This window comes from Mesocricetus auratus, unplaced genomic scaffold (genome assembly GCF_017639785.1).
Source record: "Mesocricetus auratus isolate SY011 unplaced genomic scaffold, BCM_Maur_2.0 Super-Scaffold_100004, whole genome shotgun sequence".
Taxonomy (NCBI): Eukaryota; Metazoa; Chordata; class Mammalia; order Rodentia; family Cricetidae; genus Mesocricetus; species Mesocricetus auratus.
The window spans coordinates 83,721,846-83,740,814 of NW_024429189.1; the positions used below are offsets into that span (position 1 = coordinate 83,721,846).

At 40.9% G+C, this 18,969-nt stretch overlaps 1 protein-coding gene across 1 annotated transcript in view; it reads left to right on the forward strand.

Annotated features, from left to right (window-relative positions):
* The first annotated feature begins 1,007 nt into the window (after window positions 1–1,007).
* Spred1 (sprouty related EVH1 domain containing 1) overlaps window positions 1,008–18,969 on the forward strand; it is an 81,606-nt gene continuing 63,644 nt past the window's right edge. Inside the window, exon 1 of the mRNA XM_040746019.1 lies at window positions 1,008–1,971. Within this exon, the coding sequence (XP_040601953.1) occupies window positions 1,940–1,971 (32 nt within the window). The 5' untranslated portion in view covers window positions 1,008–1,939. The remainder of the gene's footprint in view (window positions 1,972–18,969) is intronic.

Consider the following 18,969-nt stretch of genomic DNA (forward strand, 5'->3'; position numbering starts at 1 on the left):
AGACGCGACAGGAACTTGGGAGCGCCTGAGATTCCGTCCCCCAGGCCATCTTGTATATAGACTGACTTCGTAGATAGAGAAGAGATAATAGAATTTATAGAGCCTGGGGTTCCTGGTCCTTCAGTCACAAAGATCCCAGGCTCCAGCCCTCACCCTAGAAGGTTCCTATGCAAAAAGACCTTTTGGGATGACTGCATACATTGTCCTCTGACAATGCAAACGTGACAGCTGCCTATCCAACAACCGTGCCGCCTCCGTTCGGCGGAGTTCGTGCCACACAGGCATCTCCTGCGCTATAGTTATGCAACCTCACTCGCAGCGGGAGTTATTTCCTGTGCTGCTGGATGCGCCAGATTCATGTAACCCGCCTACCCCGGGCTTCAATGGAAGCCGTTCTCCATTAACAAGCACTCGGGCTTTCAGAGATGAATGCCCTGCATTGCATGCTGTTTGCGCAGTGAGAATCGCGCTGCGAGGTATTGAAATCAACTCTTTCTACACACACACACACACACACACACACACACACACACACACACACACACACACACACACACACATCCTCACTTCCCTTGTGCAAGCAGCAAGGGGACTGCAGCAATGCAACTAGAGGGACAGCAGGAGGAGCTCGCTTTGCAGTCCTGGCCTGTAACCCCCATTAACTAGAGATGAACTCAAGCCAGTTCCATTCTTTGCAAGGAAAACACAACACACGCGCGCGCGTGCACGCGCACCGAGCACAACGGAGTGGCCTTCTGATTTCTTCCCCCGAACACACGGTGGATGCCGCCTGTTTGTAGAGACAACCTGGACATTCCAGGCCGAGTAACGGGGAGTTGCGCGTCGCAACAATGCCAGTCCAGGAGCACTTCTGCTCACAGATCCCACCCCCGCCCCCTTTCGCGGCGTGCCAAGAGTTTGGAGCGCGCGCACGCACACGCGCGCGGTGCAGCGGTATATCCCTCCGCCGCCTTCCTCGCCCCGCTCCCGCTGCCCGACGATTTGGGAAGCGAGGGGAGGAGGGAACTACTTTTCGGAAACTTGTTATGCTGCCCACGATCTGGAGCTGCAGTGATTCGCCTGCGGACCGTCGCTTTTAGGTCTTCCCTCCACCTCTCAGAGGCCCCGCGCTGCCCGCTCGCAGCCGCGCCCCACGCCCGTCCGCTCGCCCGCCTGCTCCCGCGCGAGCCCCGCCGCCCCAGAAGTCGCGAGGGACTACTTCGCCTGCCTCTCCCGCGGGCGCCCCCGGTTCGCGCGGCGGAAGGAGCGGGCGGCGTGAGAGCTTCCGCCGCCCCCCTCGCGGCACCCCTCTCGCGGGCGTGAGGAGCGGGCCCGCGGAGCTGCGCTGGTCTCGGCCCTCCTCGCCGCCGCTCGCAACTGTGCCCTCGGGCTCGGACGGCCGCTTCGCGCCTTGCCTGGGGCCCCTAGCTGGAGCGCGTCTGAGGGAGCCCCTGAGGGCCGACCGGGTCGGCGCACCGCGCGGGCAGCCGGCGGCCAGGCGGGAGATGGTGCGCGGCACCTCGGCGGGACCGCGCCGCCGCCCGCAGCCAGCGCTCGGCTGCCCCCCGCCGGCCCCCGCCGCCCTCCTGTCGTCGCGCCCCTGAGAGCTGCACCGCCCGAGCCGCCGGCCGCGTCCCTCCCAGCGCCTGCAACCGCCCGCGCCGTCTCGGCGTCGCACCCGGCCTCGGCGCGGAGAACCGCTGGGGTCGCCACGGCCGCGCTCGCTGCCGCCGCCCCCCTGCGGGGGTGGCCGGGCTGCCCGGCTCGCGGGGCGCCGCTCCGGGTGAGGCGTCCACCATGGTGAAGCCCCCGAGCCGCTGCCCGCGCGCCCCGCCGGTCACCGCCGCCGCCCGCCGTCCCTCGGTGCCGCCGCTGCCTCTGCTTCCCCGCCTGCTGCTGTTGCTCCTCCATCTCCTGAGCGGATCACGGTGAGGGAAAGATGAGCGAGGAGACGGCGACTTCTGACAACGAGTAAGCGAGCCCTGGCCTGGGCGAGCCCGGTGGGCAGCCCCCTCCCCCCAGCCCGTCCCGCCCGGGAGGTGATAGATGCCCGATGTGTCGGGCTGTGTGTGTGTTCTTTAATGGCAGCACCCCTTTCCATCTTTGCATTCGCCTCCCTGCTTGGGCAAGGCTATCAAGTGCAGAGCAGAGGCGGGGTAGCAGTCGGACGTCTCCGAGACCGAGTAATGTGGGTGGCTCAAAGTGGAGTAGAAACTACCCTTTGCCTGCCCTTCACTCCCCCCCCCCCCGCCCCAAACACCTTGAACATCCAGCCATCCCCCCCCCCCCTTTACGGATATTTCGCTCGGAAACTCGTGTGGCAGCACCTTCTGCCGCAAACTGCTCTCGAATCCTAATTCGGTGACTCAGTGACTCTTAATGCCGATTAAGCCTTCGCCCCCTGCCCCACTTTTTAAACTTCTGACCTATACTGGGCTAGTTAAAAAAAAGAAAAGGTTTGGGAAACATTTTAAGAATTAAGTAGGATTAAGGGCACCTGGAGTGTGGGCGATGTTGGGCTATTTTTTTTTTTTTTTTTTAAACCTTGGCGAATACTGAACCCGTCCTCACCGAGAGCCGAGCAATTAAGAATTTTGAATGCTCGTGTCTGGCTTTCGTCTGTGATAAAGCGCCGTTTACATTGCCGAACGCGTTGGTGACTTCATCAGTTTCATCTAGAGCATTCCATGAGTATAAGTTTTTTGCTTATTTGGGCTGTCCTTATGTTTTCCAAACGAAGCTCTGTGCCTTTTAAATATAGCAGCCGCTTAGAGGAATAATGGTGCAGTAAAATTTTCCTGTCGAGAAGAGAGTTAATTTGGGGCCGAATGTTGGCGTCCGGTTTCTTGTAATTGAGTTCAAGTTTGTTTCTGGAGGGTTATGCAAAGTTAAATGAGGATGCATTCCTTTAAATAAAGTACATTCCTCAAGTTAGACCTCCTCGAGAAGGCTCTAAGGGCCGGTGCCGAAGCCCGCTTAGCATAAAGCAGCTAGAAAAATGCCAGGCAGCGTTCCCCCCTCTGAGAAGCTCACACCGAGGAGCGGGCGTGGAAGGAGGTGGATTGCTGCAGTCAGTGCAGTCTAGAAGCAGAAGTGGCCGCCATGTTCTCTCTTTTTGTGAATCGCCCTCATTTGCATAGCACACTTCATTCATAAAAAAAAATAATTAAACATCCATCACCTTGGATAACTTGAAAGGGGTTCCTAAGAAAAACATTCGAAGCTTGTTTGTCTTTATGTAGACTTTTGAGTTGAGGAAGTGAGGAGAATTAGAAGTTTTAGATTAAATTTTAGAACATACGCACACACAAACAACTACCCCAGTTCTCAGAATGTTGACACAGTTATGTGGGAAATATCAGTTCGGGGAGGTGCTGGGATCACGTGATCGCCTCCATTCATAAAATACCTGGCTGTCCATTCACAGTGCAGTACACTGTCACTGCCTTCCGCAGACTAGACCTATTTTGAGCTAGATCAAGAAGCCTGTCTCAGATAGTACTGGGCTAGGAGGAAAACTGCGGAAATGCTGAAGGGAATGTCGGGAACTTTTATTAGCATCTTGGAAGAAAGCAGCTGGGATAAAATCTTAAGATCTATTTTAGAGATGGGGAAAGATGTCTTAGCAGTTTAATAGTTTAGAACGTAGTATTGCCTTGCTGCGACAGAGGAACAAATGATGGGGTGTGTACTAATGCAGACATATAATAGATTGTTTCAAAACGGGCTTTTTTTTTGGTATTATGGTAAATTGAAAGTGCAAGTAAGTGCGAGAGAGAGATCTCAGTGGATGGAACCTTTGTTGCACTAAAAATGAAAAAGATATTTCCGATGTTTTTAACCCTCAAGATATTGATGCTTTGAAACAGAACAATTTGAAAATTATTCATATTTTTAAAATTGTTTTCACAAATATATCCTGACTTATTAGTACATTGTTCCCTAGGAAAGGAGTAGTTTATTAGCGTGTATTAGCCTCTGAAAGGTTCTTTGTAGGGCAATTTTTTTTTTAATTAACGATAGAAAATGATTGTGTTCATCTGGTAGTCGTTGGTAGAGTTGACATTGTTTACTTGTGTCTTAGCTCAACCACAAAGTGGATTTCTTGGAATGTCGATTTTAATCTGGCCATTTGTAGATCTTATCTTTATTGGAGGAGGTGAAATTTTGAAAATGGAAATTAAAAATTATTTGAAATCATACATTATGAATAAGTGAGAAATATAGCAGGGCCCTCATGGATCTAGGTATAGTTTAAAATGACCCTGTATTATTTTTTCCTTTTTTCTTTAAGCCATAGTACATAGGGGTTTAATTACAGTAGAAATTGTTTTTAACATTTTATTGCTTCGTTTTTGTTTTTAGCCTTTTTTTTTTTTTTTTTGGTTTTTCGAGACAGGGTTTCTCTGTGGCTTTGGAGGCTGTCCTGGAACTCACTCTGTAGACCAGGCTGGTCTCGAACTCACAGAGATCTGCCTGCCTCTGCCTCCTGAGTGCTTTTTTTTTTTTTTTAGCCTTTTAAAGAAGGCAAAAAATTACTAATTTCTTGAAGACTGTTAACTTTTAAAAATTAATAGATAGCTGTTGTATTGAAATATAATAAGGCCTTTTAGAATACTCATTATGAAAACCATTATTTGAATTTAGAATTTTTTGGTAGAGAAATAGCTGAGGTGATTGTATGTCTAACCGCAGTTTAGTAGATGCATTATCTAAAAGGCTTTGTTTTAACAGTGACAAGTGAGGAAATGAATGAGAATAGGATGAAGCACCACACTTTCAAATTCATGTTTAAAAAATAAGATTTTTCAGCAGGTAAGATGGTTCAACAGCTAAAGGCACTTTACACCATCTAGCCTGATGACCTGGGTTCCATTTCTGGGACTTATATGGTGGATTCTGCTCCCACAAGTTGTCCTCAAAACAGTCACAAATAAGTGTAATAAAACAATTTTTTAATCTGAGTTTTCAAAAGACAGCAAATGTACTCTAGGGTAAACTGCTCTATGCTATGAGTAACGGAACTGCCATACATGATTTTATTTTCAAAGATAATAATATATTTTGCAGAAATTAATACTCCAGATGTGTCAGCTTTTCATTTTGCAGAAACTGATACTCCAGTAAATAAAGTTGTACCATAATGAATTAGCCTTTTAAATAGAACTTTGAACACTTAAGAATATATTATGTAATACTCATTGCTTTGTCTGTTATTGCCCCTTACTGCATATACACTTTTTTGGTGTGTGTGAATTATACATTTGGAATCATTTAGTTTTGTTAGGCTGAAAGATTATAGGAAAATTATTTATGTTATCTTGCTTTTTTAATTCTTTTTTGGTTTTTCGAGACAGGGTTTCTCTGTATTGTTTTGGAGCCTGTCCTGGAACTCACTGTGTAGAACAGGCTGACCTCGAACTCACAGAGATCTGCCTGCCTCTGCCTCCCAAGAGCTGGGATATGTTATCTTTTAAAGAAGATTTACTCTTTATTTCCCAAGGCCAAAATTGGTTTCATTTTTGACATGTTAGATTTCCACAAGTTCTAGAAATTGTTGAGGCCTAAAACTATCGTAGATATTTTGGAGTAATCGTTGTGTTGGCCTCTGAGCTGTGCTGTATTAACAAAAGGATAGTCATTTGTCTGTCTATCAGTTTCAAAGATTTGAAAATTTCTTCTTCTTATAGCTTCTGCATGGTACCACATATGAGAAACTGCTTAGGAGTAAAGAAGTTTATTGATGGGGAAGGGGTAAAAATTATAGGCTCCCTAATTGTATGCTGCTGCTGGTGACTGAGAAGTATGGAAGGGGAAAGACTTGCTGTGATGAGGGTAATTTGAACTTGACTAATGGGTCTCACTAAGTGTTGGAAAGGGTCATACAGAGAGGTCTACATTTCTTCCCAACCTTCCAGAAGAGTTGCATTTAGATTAAACTGCCAATTTGAGAACTAGTTTACCCACCCATGCAAGATCAAAAGCAGAGATAAGTAATTTATTTTCATTGCTAACATGAGATAACAAGGACTATAGTAATTTGTTATGTAATTGCATGCATACTCCTTTACCTGTGATTTTGACGATGTTATTCATATGTTGGATTTTTTACTTTGTGTTGAGCCCTGTGAAAAATGCATTATTTAAGAATTTTGCAATTATCGGGGTGGTGGTGGCACACACCTTTAATCCTAGCACTCTGGAGGTAGAGGTAGGCAGATCTCTGTGAGTTCGAGACCAGTCTCCAAAAATTAAAAAAAAAAAAGAATTTTGTAACTAATGTTTATGCACACTCAGTCACACAAACACACACCCTTTCTCTTACTGGAGTAGAGTTGCACAGTGAATACTATGGTTGATTCACATATAAAAAATTTTTGCTGTGTCTTAATTATCTTTCTAGAATGTGACTTTTAGTGACTACTGTATGTCTATTGTACGATACTCTTTGATGTTTACCACTCTAATACTGTTGGAGTTTGTTCTGGGTTTTCTGCTTTTGAACAGTATTAAGTTTGACATTGACTTTTTTCCTCATCAATATTTGATGTTTCTTCCAGGAGATAATCTAGGAATATCACATCTTAAGTTTTTATTAAATTACCACATACAAAAGAAAACTTTAGTGTATGAGAGTACTCAGGCTTTGAAATGTTTGTCCATTTGCCTTTGAGAATTAATGTCAGTTTTGAATGCAGAGAATGAAATTCTACTCAGACTGTCTTAATGTTCTGGGTGGTAAAGTAGAAATGATTTGTTTGGAACAAAACAAAAATGTTTTAGGGTATCTAGAATTTTTTAAAATACTGCATTATAAATAGAATTAAATGAATATTCAGAAGTCATTTGCATATCTATTTAACTTTTAACTGTTTCATGCACTGTGGTATAATACAGAGAACATTAAACTTGAAATTGGAGACATTTTTCTTGTAACTAGTTCTGTGATCAAGAGTGAGTGATAGCCTCTCTGGGTTACAGTTGGCTCGTTTGTGGTCAAAGGAGTTTGAACTAAGCATATGGGCCCTCCTTAGGCTAATAGTGTATGATTTGTTCTAATGTTATCAGTGGTAGACACACTAGGCCACTTGATTTTGCTAATTTTACTATTTTTGATATATTTAAGTAAATGCTGCCTGATAGCATGGTAAAGTAAAAATGTGAATTTTGAATAAAAAGATACAAGATCTGTGAGCAGCTGATCTGTACATCAGAAATTTTTAAGTTGGGCTTACCAACTACTTTTTTTGTCATTGGGAGATGAGCTCCCACTATATATCCCAACGTCTTAGATTCCTTGAGTTAAATCTCCAACCCCAGCTAGTTGGGGATTATAAGTAGGTTAAATCATCCTACCCCATTAGCATGGGTTAGTTGGAAAGGTGAACAAAAGCTACTGGGCTTAAATGCCAACTTGAAGAGTTTCATGAGAAACACACTAACATTCTGCCAGTCTGTAAGCTTTACTTAATGACCAAGAACACCAGAAAGTCATTCTCACTTAGTTACTTATCAAAACATGTTAATCTAATACATTTATTTAGTTTCAGAAGTTAATCATTCTCACTTGGTGAATGTTAATCTAATACATTTATTTAGTTTCAAAAGTTGACACAGGTAAAGTGTTATTCTCCAGTATTTGAATATTCTATGACCAGATCGTTATAATTATACCATAAGCATCTAGAACTAAAGTCTTTAGATCTATGAAATTTGTGTCTGTGATAATTTGAATGAAAAACTTTTTTTCTTTTTTTAAATTAGAGACCATGTCTCATTATGTAGCCCTGGTTGGTCTCCAATCCACAGAGATTTGCCTGCCTCTGCCTCTGCCTCTATCTGACAAGCAAAATAATACAAATGTATCGTGAGCATTTTCATCCATGTTCTGAACAAAGATTGAAGAAAGAGTGGGCAAATGCAGAACTGGTATTGGGAAGGCCAGGAAAACAAAGTCTGGTTCAGTATCAGTGTCCTTCATTAAAAAACAGACAACACCAAAATACCACCTGCACGGAGAAAGTATTTTTCTAGGGCCTGTTAATACAGTCTTAATACCTCTTTGAACACATTGTGGAGGTACTGGTAGGTTTGATGCTGTTCCCTCATTTTGGTGAGAAGGGCCATCTTTCTAACAGTTTCTGTCACTATGTAGGGGTCAAAAGTTTACTTTCATGGGAGAAGTGAGCCTTTTCAGTTTCACTTATTTCAAGAGGTAAATGCTCATGTTTTGTAAGCTGTGATCCAGCTAAGATCTCTTACTGGTGAGAAAGATTTGCTAGCCAGAAGTTCACCCTTCTTGGTTTAATCTCTTTGAAATTTAGTTGGGCCAACCAAGAGCCTGTCAACCTAAATGTAGGCTGCTAATTTTGGTTATGAAAACTGTAGCGAAAAATTAGTATATATTGTCATCGGTCCTGATTATTCATCTGCTATTCTGAGATAATTAATTTGCTAATCCAGAAATAACCCCCTTGGAATTGTAACTATATATTTGGTTTAGGAATTAATTTGAGGTTTATTGATGAATTAAGGTCTTGAATGAGCATAATCTAGAGTTTAAAATCAGGCTTGTTTGATTAAAACAAAACAAAACGAGGTGGAAGTTGAGAATATGTAACAAATAACCTCAGTAAACCAGAGTTTTGTTCAGTTTTGTGTTTTTAAAAGAAAGAGAGGAGATGAATGAAACAAGCTAACTTTTAGCCACCCTTTGTTTTCCTTCGAGGTTTTTTTTCCCCTGAGCTGATACTTTAAAAGGGAGCAGACAACACACAGACTGTATTGCTTTGATTCTAAACAACCTATATAATGTATGCTGTTTGTTCTCCAGTATCTGTCAAAGGAAAAGGATAGTTTGATTTGTAATTAAATTTGATTAACTTCAGATCAGCCCAATCCTGCATTTACTCTGCCTTAAATACATTTAGCCAGTCAGGAAATACAAGAAAACAATACGAGCAAGATGGGGTCCTGTATGTGGATCTCTTACGTTTGAGGCTAGTGTGGTCTACATAGTGGGACCCTGTCTCAAAAAAAAAAAGTAAAATGGATACTTTTAATTGACTTTGGTTTATTGACAGGAGCAATTAATGTTGAAGAAAACAAATGTAAAATCTTTATAGGCCTTATGCTTCGTGTGTATATAATTTTTGCTTTTACAGTGTAAGTATAAAGTTATTGTTAAATTAGATCTTAATAATAGGCCAGAAAGCAGAACTATTTATTCATTCCTACTTGATACACTTAATATAAAGATTGTTTTATATTCAATTTTAATAGTTCTCACTTCTACTGTAATATATCATCATATTGTACCAAAAGCTTACATATGTACTACTTTCTCCTTAAGGAATGGTAGGCTTCCAGCTCTTTACTATTATAAATAACATTGTATAGTTGGTATACATCTGGAATCCTAGCATCCAGAAGGCTGACAGGGCAAGAGGATTTTAAGTTGGCAATTGCAAATATTAGGACAGCTTTGACTGCATAGTAAATTCTAGAACAGCATCTCTCTGCCTTTCTCTGTTTCTCTGTCATTCCTCCCTACCACCACCCCCAGTGTGTGTGTGTGTGTGTGTGTACGTACGTATTATGCATATATAGAGGCCAGAGAAGGATGTTTAGTATTCTGCTCTAGCACTCTCCAAATTATTCATCTTATTTTCTCATTGAACCTTTACCTAAGCTGTCACCCAGCAAGTTCTCTGTCCTCCACAGTGCTGGGATCATAGATAATATGGTTATACGGACTTTTATGCAGTGCTAGGATTTGAACTCAGACCCTCTTGCAGTCTCTTAATTTCTTCATGATATTTTATTTTTTCCAACATAATATTTTGATTGATTATTTGGGAATTTCACATGATTACCCTAATCATACTCACCGTCCAGTCCTCCCATGTCCATCCTCCCACCCTTGTGACCTCCAACAAAAAAAAAGAAAAAAATATGCCAAGTCCATTTATGTTTGTCATTAGTCCTCCTTTAGAAATAAGAAAATTGAGCAGGATGAGGTAGTGTACCCCTTGTAAGCCCATTAAGAGTCTGAACAGAGGATCACATATTTTATGCCAGCCTGCTCTCTGCTTTGTCCCTAAGTAAATATATACAGACTGGAAACATGGCTCAGCAGCTAAGTGCACTTGTTGTTCTCGCAGAGGACCCAGGTACTGTTCCCAACATCACATAGTAGGACACAATCATCCCTAACTCCATGCATGGGATACAGTGCCACCTCCTGATGTCCATAGGTGCCAGCACAGTTGTGATGCCCATATATATATATATATATATATATATATATATATATATATATACGTATATATATATATGTGTATATATATATATCTGCAGACAAAATGCTCATGCACATAATACAAAATTTTAAATCCCACAGTATGCCTAAATAGTATTTTATTGTTTTTCCGAACTCTATTAAAGGAATATATTTACTTAAATGTTGATCACAGACCTTGATTTTTTAAAAAAACTTCCATAGTTTATTATATGTATTGTGATACACATATGGTATCTAGTTTATAAACATTTTATCTTTGTAATTATGTATTGTAGTCTTTAATGGACGCTGTAATGATACGCGACACACAATTACTGAAAGTAAAGCTAAGTATTTATTGTAGGAATTACTCACAAGATACCAAACCCAGAGGAGCCAAGCAGTTTTCAGCTGCCGAACCGGAAGCCGAACTCCAGGAAAAAGAGACCGAGACTTCCTGTGTGCTGTCTTTTATACCTTCCCCCGTAGCGCCCCCCTAGCCATGCCCAAAAGTGGGCCTGGCTAGTGACGTAGTTCCGCCTACGTACGTATACGTCTTTACGTCCAGCCGTATACGTCTTTAGTCCTGCCTAAAGTGGGTGTGGTTAGCGGTGTGGTAAACCGCCCTTTTATTACCTCATCTGTATGCGCCTCTAATAAGTCACATGTTTAATGGCGGCATCAGACTTCCTCCTACAATGTATATGCATGAAGGGTGTACATGGAGTGCAGAACCTACTTAAGCCAGAAGAAGAGTCATAGGCAGTTGTGAGCTGCCTCATGTTGGTGTTGGGAACTATGTAAGAGCACTACATGCTGATCTCCAGATGCAGATTTAAGTTTTTTTGTTTTTTTTTGGAGACAGGGTTTTTCTGTGTAGCTCTGGAGCCTGTCCTGGACCTCACTCTGTATCCCAGGATAGTCTTGAACTCACAGAGATCCTCCTGTCTTTGCCTCCCAAGAGCCGGAATTAAGTGTGTGCACCACCACCACCCAGCATACTTAAGCATTTTTATCATGCTTTAATTCATTGGTATTGCTATGTAATACTCCTTTTGTTAACACACTGTATTTTCCTTCCTGGGGTTTTATTTGAGTTGTTTCCAAGTATTTACTGTCATGAATGTTCTTGTGTTTGTTCCTGTTTGCTAAGTGTTCCCTTGGAATAAATGTAGGAATATATTCAGGTTGTAAAGATAGAGTGTGACTTTTGAAGTCTATGAAGCAATGCCTCCCTCCAAAACCAAAACAACAAAAACTGCTAAATTGTTTATTCCCATAGTTCCAATTTATACTCCCACTCTTATGGTATCTTGAATATCAAATAATGAATTTTGGTTAAATGTCCTAGAGTGCTAGATACTGAATTAAATTAGTGAGTTAATTTACATAATTAATGAACTCATTTAATAAAACAACTCTATGATGTAGGTATGGTTAAGTCTATTCTATAGATGAGGAAATTGAAGGCTGGTAAATAGTTGGGATTTAGACTTGGTTAGGTCAGACAGTAGACTCTGGCTCCCTTCCTGTGATATTTTTTTCCTTTCTCCAAATTACTGGTAAATATCCTAATTTCTTTGTCTTTTTACTTGCTTCCACTCTTCTCTTGGCCTTTATGTATTCATGATAGTGAGTACTAGCTTATTCATTCAAACATTGTCAGATATGTAATCTTTTGAAAACTCATTTTTAGAATCTCAGTTTCCCTAATGATAGGATGAGTAAGGTCTCTCTGATTTCTAGCCCTTTGGTTTTAATTGTTTTGTAAATAACTTATTCTCCTATTTATTACATCATTAATTTCAAGATAATATTATTTGTTTTACTTTGCCTTTTTAAATTATAAAATGTGAAAAAGTTGAGTAAGACTTTGTTGCTTAATTCTATTTGCAGTTAATTACTTTTATGGACTAACAATTTAGGAAATTAAAAATCTGAAATGATTCACACACATGTGCATTGTTCTATATTAGTTAAAAATTATAAAAACTAACTTGTAGTGGACTTGAAATGCGCTAACCCTGGACAAGCTGTCTGTGCACACCCTACAGCTGGGCTACTTTGTTAATATTCTTGGTTGTTTCCTGAGGTAGTTTTTCATGAAGACAATGTTCTGGGTGCTCAGTCGATAGTTGCAAATTGCCTTGTATTGTATTGTATTGCTGCTTGTTTGCTTTATCTCTGTCCTCTTCCTTCCCTTTTTAATTTCAATTTTAATTTTATCTTTATTTGTATGCCTGTGTATGGGTGCTAACTGAGGTCAGAAGGAGGCTGTAGATCTCCTGGAGATAAGCTGCCTGTTGACATGGGTGCTGGGAACCCAATTCCAATCCTTTCCAAGAGTATCAAGTAATTTTAAAATCACTGAGCCATCTCTACAGCACCAGGTTTTTGTTTTTTACTTAAGGTAATTATTTCAAAATGATAATGTTAATGTTAGAAAGTATTACTGGATGGCAAACTGCTAGAACCCAGTAATAAATGATTATCTCTATGCTGTGTATAATAATCTAAATGTCAGTAACATTAAGGTATTCAGGTCATGCAAAAAAGAAAAACGTTTATGTTTGCTTCAGTAAGGAAATGTCCTTTAATTAAAAGCCATTATGTAAATTCTCCATATCTTAGGGTTACTAAATGTTTCAGTGCGGTAGACCCAAAGAACTTAATCATTCATGGGCAGTGGAATGGTGGGTTGGTAGTAGCAGCCAGATAAGTGGAAGTGAGGATGCTGAAGCATTTATTAGTACATTTTGTACTGCTTCTACAGTTGGCACAGTTATTAGTGCTGACCCTGAATGAGTTAACACAGGAAGCATTTGTTGAGCATTTATGAAGTACTGGAGGAAGGAGAGGAGCTAACATTTTTGATGTATACTGTGTTCCAGGTATAAGTATGTAGAGCTTGGAGATAATGATTTAACTTCAGGGGTAGTACAATTTCTCCAAGATGAGAAAGAGTGTTGAACTGAAACCATTTGTAAGAGACCATTTTTTGTTTGCACTCACCATTATAGTCCTGAAATCTTATGATTTATGTAGCTACATTCTTTGCTGACTGATTTATCTTGAAGTTCATACGGCAGGATAAATTTTATCTTCTTAAAAGGTTACAGGCTTAGTGTTGGTTATACCTTAGAGCAAATGAGTACTGTGGAAGTAGTCTTTTTGCACCTTTATATTTTGTATGTTGGGGGTGAAACTTTATATGAGTGATATCTTAGGTATCACATACATATTTATATGCTATCTGGTACTCCTTCACTAGAAAGAGCTTTAAAGTGAATAATTTGTAATTGCTAATATGTGACAATTACCCCAGCTGGGCCAGCATTAAGCAAGACTATGAGATATGCTGCTATGAAAGTTATGCTCCAGAAAGCTTCATTGTCTCATCGGAAGACAAAAGGTTATTGGAGGTGAAGAACAGGTTTGGAGTTGTGAACTCCTCTAACCATTGGCCATGAACAGACTGAACTGTATTTACTTCTCCCTTTCCATTCACTTATTCTGAAAATGAAGACTCTATGGATAAAAGGTAAAGGTAGAAACTGAAGGGATGAGGTCTGTCATTCCTTTTCTTGTCCACCTACATATTCTTGAGGTTGATTTTTGTCTTACTGACTAGAGCTATTGAAAGATAGGTGGCATTTCTTAGTAATTGTGATAATTATAGCTACTCACATTGCTGTTTTGCTTCATAAAAGTCATATACTTTAACATCTTTATGTTCATTGACAAAGCTAATTCTTTAAAAAAAGTTTTTTTGCCTCTTTAAAGTAGGAGTCCAAATACTCTTTGATGCCCTTGACTTAGGCCAAAAATTCTGTTGTTTAGGTTGTTCCCATAGACTTGAAGGTGTATTTGTGTGACCGCAAAGAGCAAGTGTCCACTTCTTTTTTTTTTTTTTTTTTTTTTTTTAATCATTTTTTATTTTAATTTTAAATAGCTTGTTTCACATGTCAATCCCAGTTCCCTCTCCCTCCCCTCCTCCCGCACTCCCCTTCCACCCTCCCTCCCACCCTATTGCCAAATCCCTCCACATAGGGGATGTCTAGAGTCTATCATTTCACTCTTGGTAGGGTCAAGGCACTCCCCTAAGAGTCCAGGCTGAGAGAGCATCTCTCTTTGTGCCATAGGCACATGAAGACAGATTGTATACCAGGGATAGACACTGATCCACAGCTCAGAGCCCCATAGGTTGCCCAGGCCTTCTCACTGACACTCACATTTGGGGGTCCAGATCAGTCCCATTCTGGCCTCCCCACTGTCGGTCTGGGGTCCAAGAGCACTCCCCTGTTCAGATCAGCCGTCTCTGCTGGTTTTGCCAGCCCATTCCTTGCCAATTTGCTCATCACTCCTCTCTCTCTGTCACTGGGTTCCTTGGGTTCAGTTCAGTGCTTAGTTGTGTGTTTGCCTCTGCTTCCATCAGTCCCAGGATGAAGGCTCCCGGATAGTTATAGACATCAAGTTCATTATCAGGAATGGGCATTCGAGGTGGTCCTTCCACTATTGCTTAGCTTGCCAGTTGATGTTATACCTTTAGATCACTCGAGGTCACTCTGGTGCCTGATCTGTCTTCGATCCTATGATTCCCTCTTCCCCCTATTTTACCCCCACCCCCTCAACTTCCTGTTCCCCCATGACCAACTCCCTTCCTCTTTACCCCCTCTACTCTTCCCAGGTCCCACTACCCCCCTCGCCCTGTTCCCCATCCATTCAGAGGATCTTGTCTCCATCCTCTTCTCTTGGGTACTATGCATATATGCATATCTTTTAGGTTCTTTCCTGTTTCCCAGACTCTCTATCTGTGGAAGTGCAGACTGGCACTATCCTGATCCATATTTAAAATCCATATATGAGTGAGTACATACCATGTTTGTCTTTTTGCGACTGGGTTACCTCACTCAGGATGGTTTCTTCCAGTGCTATCCATTTCCCTGCGAATTTCAAGATTCCATTGTTTTTTTCTGCTGAGTAATACTCCATTGTGTAAATGTACCACATTTTCTCTATCCACTCTTCAGTTGAGGGGCATCTAGGTTGCTTCCAGGTTCTGGCTATTACAAACAATGCTGCTATGAACATAGTGGAGCAGATGCCCTTGTTGTATGAACCTGCCTCATTTGGATAAATGCCTAAGAGTGGAATTGCTGGGTCTAGTGGTAGATTAATTCCCATTTTCCTGAGGAATCTCCATACTGATTTCCAAAGAGGCTGTATGAGTCGGCATTCCCACCAGCAATGGAGGAGTGATCCTCTCTCTCCACATCCTCTCCAGCATAAATTGTCTTCGGTGTTTTTGATTCTAGCCATTCTGACAGGAGTAAGATGGTATCTCAGAGTTGTTTTGATTTGCATTTCCCTGATGGCTAAGGATGTTGAGCACTTTCTTAAGTGTCTCTTGGCCATTTTAGCCTCCTCTACTGAGAATTCTCTATTTAGCTCTGTACCCCACCTTTCAAGTGGATCCTTTGGTGTTTTGGAGACTTGTTTCTTGAGTTCTTTGTAAATTTTGGAGATTAGCCCTCTGTCAGATGTAGGGTTAGTGAATATCTTTTCCCATTCTGTGGCCTGCCTTTTTGTCTTTTTGATTGTGTCCTTTGCCTTACAAAAGCTTTTTAGTTTCAGAAGGTCCCATTTGTTAATTGTTGATCTCAGTGCCTGTGCCACTGGTGTTATGTTTAGGAAGTGGTCTCCTGTACCAACTCGTTGAAGAGTATCTCCCACTTTCTCTTCTAAAAGTTTCAGTGTGGCTGGATGTATGTTGAGATCTTTGATCCATTTGGACTTAAGTTTTGTACAAGGCGATAAACATGGATCTATCTGCAGTCTTCTGCATACCATTACCCAGTTATGCCAGCACCATTTGTTGAAGATGCTTTCTTTTTTCCACTGTACAGTTTTAGCTTCTTTGTCAAAAATCAGGTGTTCATAGGTGTGTGGGTTAAAATTAGGGCTTTCGATTCGGTTCCATTGGTCTACCTGCCTATTTTTGTGCCAATACCAAGCTGTTTTCAGGACTATAGCTCTATAATAGAGCTTGAAATCAGGTATGGTGATGCCTCCTGAAGTTCCTTTATTGTATAGGGATGTTTTGGCTATCCTGGGCCTTTTGTTTTTCCATATAAAGTTGATTAATGATCTTTCCAGGTCCTTGAAGAATTGTGATGGAATTTTGATAGGGATTGCATTGAATCTATAGACTGCTTTTGGCAAGATTGCCATTTTTATTATGTTGATCCTACCAATCCAAGAGCATGGGAGATCTTTCCATTTTCTGGTATCTTCTTTGATTTCTTTCTTCAAAGACACAAAGTTTTTGATATACAGGTCTTTCACTTCCTTGGTTAACATTATCCCCAGATATTTGATGCTGTTTTTGGCTATTGTAAAAGGTGATGTTTCTCTGATTTCTTTCTCAGTCACTTCATCATCTGTATATAATAGGGCCACTGATTTTTTTGAGTTTACCTTGTATCCTGCCACTTTGCTGAAGCTGTTTATCAGCTCTAGGAGTAACCTTGCGGAGTTTTTTGGGTCACATATGTAAACTATCATATCATCTGCAAATAATGAAAGCTTGACTTCTTCTTTTCCTATTTGTATCCCCTTTATCTCCTTTTGTTGTCTTATTGCTGTAGCTAGAACTTCAAGTACAATATTGAAGAGATATGGAGAGAGTGGACAGCCTTGTCTTGTTCCTGATTTTAGAGGAATTGCTTTGAGTTTCTCTCCATTTAGTTTGATGTTAGCTGTTGGTTTACTGTATATTGCTTTTATTATGTTCAGGTACGTTCCTGTTATCCCTGATCTCTCTAGGACCTTTATCATGAAGGGGTGCTGGATTTTGTCAAAGGCTTTTTCAGCATCTAGTGAGATAATCATGTGGTTTTTCTTTCGCAGATTGTTAATATGGTGGATTACATTGATAGATTTTCTAATGTTGAACCATCCCTGCATTCCTGGAATGAAGCCTACTTGATCATGGTGGATGATTTTTCTGATGTGTTCTTGAATCCGGTTTGCAAGTATTTTATTGAGTATTTTTGCATCAATGTTCATGAGGGAAATTGGTCTATAGTTCTCTTTCTTAGTTGTGTCTTTGTGTGGCTTGGGTATCAAGGTAATTGTAGCCTCGTAGAAAGAGTTTGGCAGTGAGCCTCCTGCTTCTATAGTGTGGAATACTTTGACGAGTATTGGAATGAGCTCTTCTTTGAATTTCTGGTAGAATTCTGCACTGAAGCCATCTGGGCCTGGGCTTTTTTTGTTTGGGAGACTTTTGATGACTGCTTCTATTTCATTAGGGGTTATAGGTCTGTTTAGATTATTTATCTGTTCTTGATTTAGTTTTGGCAAGTGATATCTATCCAGGAAATTGTCCATTTCCTTTAAATTTTCAAATTTTGTGGAGTACAGATTTTCAAAGTATGCCCTGATGATTCTCTTGATTTCCTCAGAGTCCGTTGTTATGTCCCCTTTCTCATCCCTGATTTTGTTAATTAGCATGTTCTCTCTCTGTCTTTTGGTTAGTTTGGACAGAGGTTTGTCTATTTTGTTGATTTTCTCAAAGAACCAACTCTTTGTTTCATTGATTCTTCTCAATGTTTTCCTGGTTTCTACTTGATTGATTTCAGCCCTCAATTTGATTATTTCCTGGCGTCTGCTCCTCCTGGGGGAGTTTGCTTCTTTTTGTTCTAGAACATTCAGCTGTGCTATTAATTCTCTAGTATGACTGTTCTCCAGTTTTTTCATGTGGGCACTTAGTGCTATAAACTTTCCTCTCAGCACTGCTTTCAAAGTGTCCCATAAGTTTGTGTATGTTGTGTCTTCATTCTCATTGAAATCGAGGAAGTCTTTAATTTCTTTTTTTATTTGTTCCTTTACCCAGGGATGGTGCAATTGTGCATTGTTCAATCTCCATGAGTTTGTAGGGTTTCTGCGATTTGTGTTATTGTTGAATTCTAATGTTAATGCATGGTGGTCTGATAAGATGCAGGGGGTTATTCCAATTTTTTTGTATCTGTGGAGATTTGCTATGTTTCCTATTATGTGGTCAATTTTAGAGAAGGTTCCATGTGGTGCCGAGAAGAAGGTATATCCCTTTGTATTTGGGTGGAATGTTCTATAGATGTCTGTTAAACCCAGTTGGGTCATAACTTCTATTAATTCTTTTGTTTCTTTGTTAAGTTTCTGTCTGGAGGTCCTATCTAGCGGTGAGAGCGGAGTGTTGAAGTCTCCTACTATTAGTGTGTGAGATTTTATGTGCATTTTGAGCTTTAGTAATGTTTCTTTCACGAATGTAGGTGCCTTTGTATTTGGGGCGTAGATATTTAAAATCGAGACTTCGTCTTGATGTATTTTTCCTTTGATGAATATGAAGTGCCCTTCTTCATCTCTTTTGATTGATTTTAATTTGAAGTCTAATTTGTTAGATATTAGGATTGCTACGCCCGCTTGTTTCTTGGGGCCGTTTGATTGGAAGATCTTTTCCCAGCCCTTTACTCTGAGATAACGTCTGTCTTTGGTGTTGAGATGTGTTTCTTGTATGCAGCAGAAGGAAGGGTTCTGTCTTCGTATCCATTCTGCTAGTCTGTGTCTTTTTATAGGTAAGTTGAGGCCATTGACATTGAGGGATATTAATGACCATTGATTGGTGATCCTTGTTTGCGCTTGATTTATTG